We start from the raw sequence: 6,619 nt of genomic DNA, 5'->3' as shown, positions 1-6,619 counted from the left end.
GTCCACACATCAACTCTATACCCTTATCTATAAGGAAACAGAAAAAAGAGAAATGAAAAAAAGTAAATTACTCATCAAATAAAATGTGACTGATATCTTTTGGCTGGTCCTAAGACCTTTGAGTGTATATTCTTGCTCATGATGGCAGTTGAGATTGTTTCAAGTCCCAATGATACTTTATTCTTGTATGTTTTCATATGCTTTTATTTCTTTGATTTCATTCCATATGTAGTATGTTGTTTTGAAGTTTGAAAATAATATGCTCTGCTACGCTGTTTCGTGCAGACAGTTCATATTCAAACATTCCAACGACATCTTATGACCTACCTGATGGGCAGTAAGTGTTGTAGTCTTCCTCTGTTTCCATTTGAGAATGAGTGATTCAGTTTCTTTGAAATATTTGGCTGAAGATCTAAATGGAAAAATTGGAAAGAGTTTCACTTCGTAGTTCTTTATATTACTCTCTCTTGGTATAACTAGAAGCCTTATGTTAGTAGTTTTTCTGTCCAAGATTATTAGGCTTCAGCTGTTCAGACTTCAGAGTTACAGATCTGTACTATTTTGATTAATCTATGCCTTCTCAAAAACATACAGACCACCTTCTTTAATTGGGGAAGTCCATCATATGCCTTCCATTTTTTGTTGCATGATGACACAGGAAGATAGAAGTTGGAGCAGATAGATTCAAGATTCCTGATATTATATTCAATCCATCATTGGTTCAGGTTGGTGCTGCTTTAGTTGTCCAATTTTGGGTTTCTTGTTCAGTTTGCTTATCTTATGCGAGTCATGGATGGATATGAACTGTTGTTTGTGCACAATTTCATCGTGTTCTGTGCATGATTCTGTAATTGTAGGGTTATTCTAAGATGTTGTATCTGTACTGCTTCTTGCTTTGCCTCCCCTCTGTTGTATTTGTCGCCTTTTATTTTGATCCTTCGGAAGTGGGGTCTGCTTATAGCTGAAGCACTCATTGGTATTATCTGAAAACTTGGTTCTTTGCATTGCAATGGACGAGAACTATATTTTAAGAATTATTTTGTAAGTAAATGAGGATTATGGACCTCACTGTGCTGATTTACATACCTCCAGTATGGTTCACACAATTTGGTTCAGCATTATCTTTTTAAAGTAGATTTCCTTGCATTTCAAAGGTTCACTGACAAGTTCCATTACATTCTCAAGAAAAAAAAAAGGTTCACTGACAAGTTTATAATATTCAGGTCACATGGGTGACACTTTATTGTGCCTACGACCTCGACCTTGAAATTCAGATTTAGTTGTTCAATTGCCAAATATATAGATATCAATCTATAATGACTTTCAATAAAGTATTTCTTTTGTGCTCTTTTCTGTATATTATCATATGTTTTCAAATGCAGTACAGAATGTTCTGTTGACTTAAAAATAACTGTTATATGGAGAATCTGTCCTTTTGCCGTCTCAAGCTAGTTCCTTCAGATTCTTCATTTATCTAGTCTTTACTTTGGTATTTTCCTTACTGTTGTGTGTCACAGACTATCCCCGGGATGGAAAGTTTTGCTGAGACTGCTGCTTCTCTTCGTGGTCTACCACAAATGGTTGGTCCTTTCTCTCTCGAATTTGCTCATATAGATAAAATTTGGTTAAGAAGGGGTCCTAATGTTCTTCTTTCGCATTCCTTTTGCTGTTTCGATTAATAATTTACTGGCGAGGGCAATATGTATAGGATTTTGCTGCTCGTACTCTGTCAAATTCTAGTATAGTTTAAGATATCGTCCCCATAAATTGGAACCACCTAGGCTACAAATTTATATTATTTTAATTACTGTTCGAGAGAATCAAATTGACGAAGGTGAGTATAGAATTATAAATTAATTAAAATAAAAATAAATGACGTTTTATAGATTTGTAATTAAAAAGAGTTGGCATCATTGAATTCACTTGGTAATATTTTTACAATAAAATCTCAATCTCCACATATTTTTTTTTTTTTGAAGAAGCAATCTCCACATATATTTTTCTAAAGAATAATTGCTTATTGCTAATACAATTATATTTTACACACAAGTAAATAAATAATTAAACACTCTGTGAGGTTATGTCAATTAATTTTTTAAAGATTCGTGACAATTAAACCAAAATATTTCTCTTGCCTGTATTGTGTTAAAAGGTGTAAAGACCTCTTGCGACCAGTTTTTAAATGAATAAACTTATTTGAGTCAGTCCCTCTGTGAGAATTAGAATGGAAAGAAATAAAATAAAACCCCTTAAATCAATAAAATTATTTGAGGCAATCCCTCCGCGAGTATTAGGATCGAAAGAAATAAGAAAAAGATTTAACAAACCTATAAATTTATTTGAGTTAATCCCTCCCTGTAAGAATTAGGACTAAAAGAAATAAGATACAGATCATTAAAATCAATAAACTTGCTTGAGTCAATCCCTCTGTGAAAATTAGGACTAAAAGAAGTAGGGTTAAAGATTTGAAATGATAAATAACTAAAAATTACTTACTCTAATATTTTACTCATTAGTTATTATATATCCAAAGGGGAGCCTTGTAGTAACTGGTAAAGTTGTTGCCATGTGATTAGGAGGTCACAGGTTCAAGCCTTGGAAACAACCTCTGACAGAAATACAAGGTAAGGCTGCGTACGATACACCCTTGTGGTGGGGCCCGTCCCCGGACACCGCGTATAGCGGTAGCTTTAGTGCATCGGCCTGACTTTTTTTAGTTATTATATATCAATTTCTCTCGGAGCGTTACAAAATCAGTATAATAATGACTTAGAGGTAAAATAAATAGGTGAATATAATAATTAAATAAAAGACATTATTCCAGCACAATATGAAGATGTAAGTAAAACGTTCAGGCGAAGCATGTATTAAAATTGAGATTGTATTATAAATATATTATATATATATATCAAACTTTATCAAGTATCCCGACCAAAAGAAATTACTCCATTATGGAGAAAAGCTAAAAACTACTAAGAAAATATTATCCTACTAAAAGAAAAAGAAAAGAAGAGAGAGAAAACAAGACTAATTAATGTTGCTCATGGTGTGCATGATGTCTCTTCCTTCTACAAACATGTGCTATTAATAAAAAATATTTCCATGGAGTCTTGATGAGACTTTGATAGATAATATCAATATATCACGAAGTTTTGATGAGAATTTGACATGATAATTTATCATGCAATCTTGATGAGATTTTAGTGTGATAATTATCATGGAACTTTGGTGAGAAATTCAAAGTCCTTGGTGAGAATTTAATTACTTTATTTTTCTTGCCCTTGTGTAGTCTTTGATTTGATGAATTTGTAGCAGATGTATCTTCTTTGGCTTATATCTTCTTTCTTTTTCGTAATTTGTTCTTCCCGCAAGATTTGTTAGAAAATATGCGGGAATAGGATATATTTATTCATATTTATTTAAATAACTTGATATTTAATATATAAAAATATATAATAATTATATCCCATCAATTACTCAAACGTTTCAGGTTATCGAGACCATAAACAAGTGCGATGTGGATATCCGAAGAGAACTTTTTAGCAGTATATTGGTAAAGCCATCAACTTCTCTTGCAACCTATTTAAACATGAGGCTGCAGTTTCTTATCTTTTTTTGTTGCACATCCCTTCTTTTCTATTGTTGCTTACATTTAAATACTTATTAAAATCACTTGACAAAGTAAATTAAACTTCAAACTCCCATTTTCACATTGTATGCACTGAAATTGAAAGGACTTCCTTCAGGAGAAGAGTAGGGAAACTGCATGATGAAGTAATTTTAATTTTAAAACTGGAGTGATGCTCCTTATGACGTAGTACATAAAAATTTACTATATAAAGAACAATATGAAAGTTCAATAACATATTAGAACCGGTGCTTTTCAAATATATCACTGGATTAATTAAGTTCGGTCATATACCCACCACGAGCATATGGTTTTCCAAAGACTTATTTTATATCATCTATGTGTATGAAACTTTAGATGAGATGTTAGTTTGACTTCACTGCCCATTACAGCTTGCTGGGGGGACAGCATCGATGCAACAACTCAAAGAACGTCTTGAAAAGGACTTGCTAGAGGTGCCATTTCCCATTTGAATCTTGACTGTGCCCCTCCCCCATTTGTGCACATGATCATGTTCAAGGATAGCATTCTCATTTTATCTCCTCAGATTGAGTAGCCTAATTCTGCATCTTGTGTGTGCTGCTTCCAGGAGTCTCCTCAGGCAGCGAGAGTCAAAGTATTGGCTAGTGGAAATGCTACAGAAAGGAGATTCAGGTTAAACTATTACTCTGTAGTTTTCTTTTATTGTTTCTCAGTTTCTCTCCATGATAATAGTGCCTTTTGATGTTGAGTGTATAAAGTAAATTTAGAAGCTTTCTACTGTATAAAGTGCGTTTTGGACTTACTTTTCTCATGGACCGGGTTAGACTTTCCCCCATATTACTTCCAAGTTTAGACAGACAGCAATTTGTGCAGTACAATTCTAGTATTTATTTCTCCTTTTCCCTTACCTTAATTGCAGAGTTGAGAAAGCAGTAAACATACTTCCATTTATTTTAGCTGCTTTTACTATAAACCTTGAAATGCTAATTTGAAGAAGCTATACCCGTATTGTTCGATAAATGATGGTTTCTTGCACTTAGCAATGGGGAGAGGCTTTTTTCACACAAATGTGAACTGACAAGTTATTGTGCAGTGTTTGGATAGGGGGCAGCATATTGGCATCTCTTGGTTCCTTTCAGCAGATGTGGTTTTCCAAGTCCGAGTAAGTTTTACACCTCTCTTAGGCTTGATACTACTTTTGGCAAGCAAGAGTACTCCTAGTTTTGTTTTCTTTAAGGCAGCATTACCAATGCTCTGCTATAACTACAGTTCTCTCTTAGTGAGTACACCTTTTTGTTATGCAAATGATAGGTACGAAGAGCATGGGGCATCTTACGTTCAAAGAAAATGTCCTTAAGATGATTTCTTACCGAGCTGTTATATCCGCGGATAGCAATCTATTTATTTGACTAGCACCAGACAGACTGTTTTTCTAAATTTTGACTAGCACTAGACCGAATGTTTTTCCAAATTTACCTGCTCAGTTCATGTCTTGTATTATTAGGAATCTGTATCATTGTTCTGCAATACACTGGCAGTTCCAACGTACATCCATATTGAACTAGCATTGATGTCTAACCTAATTTAAATCGGCGATTTGCTATTTATTAGTTCTGCTATGTAAAAGTGAAACTGCTAATATTAAACACCCTTAAAACAGTGATGAAAGTAATATGTGCTAATTGATAAGTACCTTGTTTGACAACTAAGCAGACAAACTCCTTTGTGTTTCGATGTTCACCAAGGAAACACTCTGGGTCAATCACATAGCATTCCTGGGGGTGTCACATCCCATAGCAGTCCTTGGGGGTGTCAAGTTTGGGATGGAAATATGTTTTGATTTTTTCATGTTTGGTTGATCAATTTTTGGGAAAAATTTTCAAAAGTAAAGTGAAAGTGGGAAAAAGAGTTCTATAACCGGCATTTTTCAATGGGTAATCTAGTCAATAATTGGATTCACACAATTCGATAAATTTTAGAAGTGAGCCTTGAACAAGAGTAAAGCCTTAGGGAGTAGCCTTGCACCTATCTCATAGGGGTATGCATTGGTCGGTTCGATTTGATGAATTATTGGTTCGATTTTTGATTTTTAAATAATAACCAATCAATAAGATATTTTTTTATCAGTTTTTAATTTATTGGTTTTTGGTCGTTAGAGGTTTGATTTTTTATTTAACCAATAAAAAAATATTCATAAAATAGAAATAGTAGCAACTAAGATAAAAAAATAGAATCGTAGTTGCCGTCAAACTCTTACACAATGCGTTTTCATTAACAAGAATCTTCAAACTTAAATTGAATGTTAGTTCAAAAAAAATTAAATTCTAGTTGTTGTAAGCTCCTAAATGCTTCAAGCTTTTCAATATGACAATACGCGTGCTTTGTATTGTGTCTTTGTTGCCCTAAATAAGTTCATACTTTGTGAATCACTGAATTGTGAGTAAGTTGTGTATGATATATATTATAATTATTTATATATATAACATAAATTGGGGTAAAGCAGTAATTTAGTATATCTTTAACCGATAACCCAATAAGCCAAAATTGAACCATTTATCCAATAATATTTTTATAAAATTAATAAAAAATTGTTAACTCAATATCAATAATTTAATAATATTTTTATCGGTTTAATAAAATCGGTTCAATTTATCGATCGATTCGACTTTTGCACACCCGACTATCTCGTCTATAGCTTTGTATGGTTTGTTTCATTGCTAATTATCATTACCGTTTCTCCAATATCTCGTGAGCCTTTTACTCATTAATTTCCCTTGCAGTACTCGTGGTTTATAACCGCAAGAGTTATTTTCCTGAATAATATCGGTCAAAATCTATGCGAGTCCAATCCCCGTGAACTCGATAGCTCCCTATATTATCTTCGACTAGTACAAGTGTAGTCTGCATAAGAGAGAAGCTTGTGTTCTTTTTAGATAATTATTGGAGCAATATATATATATATATATATATATATTACTATCTAATAAGAGGTAAAAGGTAGGCGAAGGA

General features: G+C 33.2%; 1 protein-coding gene across 1 annotated transcript; it reads left to right on the top strand.

Annotated features, from left to right (window-relative positions):
• Positions 1 to 285: 285 nt before the first annotated feature.
• LOC107873092 (actin-related protein 4) lies at positions 286 to 5,220 on the top strand (the record flags this gene model as incomplete). Its single annotated transcript, XM_047408259.1, is given in 8 exon segments — positions 286 to 337; positions 659 to 725; positions 1,518 to 1,580; positions 3,491 to 3,553; positions 4,021 to 4,083; positions 4,218 to 4,282; positions 4,704 to 4,772; positions 4,922 to 5,220. Coding segments are annotated over 8 exon segments (488 nt in total), but the record flags the coding sequence as incomplete, so codon positions are not given.
• Between the last annotated feature and the right edge of the window lie 1,399 nt (positions 5,221 to 6,619).

This window comes from Capsicum annuum, chromosome 3 (assembly GCF_002878395.1).
Source record: "Capsicum annuum cultivar UCD-10X-F1 chromosome 3, UCD10Xv1.1, whole genome shotgun sequence".
Lineage (NCBI taxonomy): Eukaryota > Viridiplantae > Streptophyta > Magnoliopsida > Solanales > Solanaceae > Capsicum > Capsicum annuum.
Note: the sequence above shows the minus strand (reverse complement) of the source record. Positions and strands in the feature narration are given on the sequence as shown.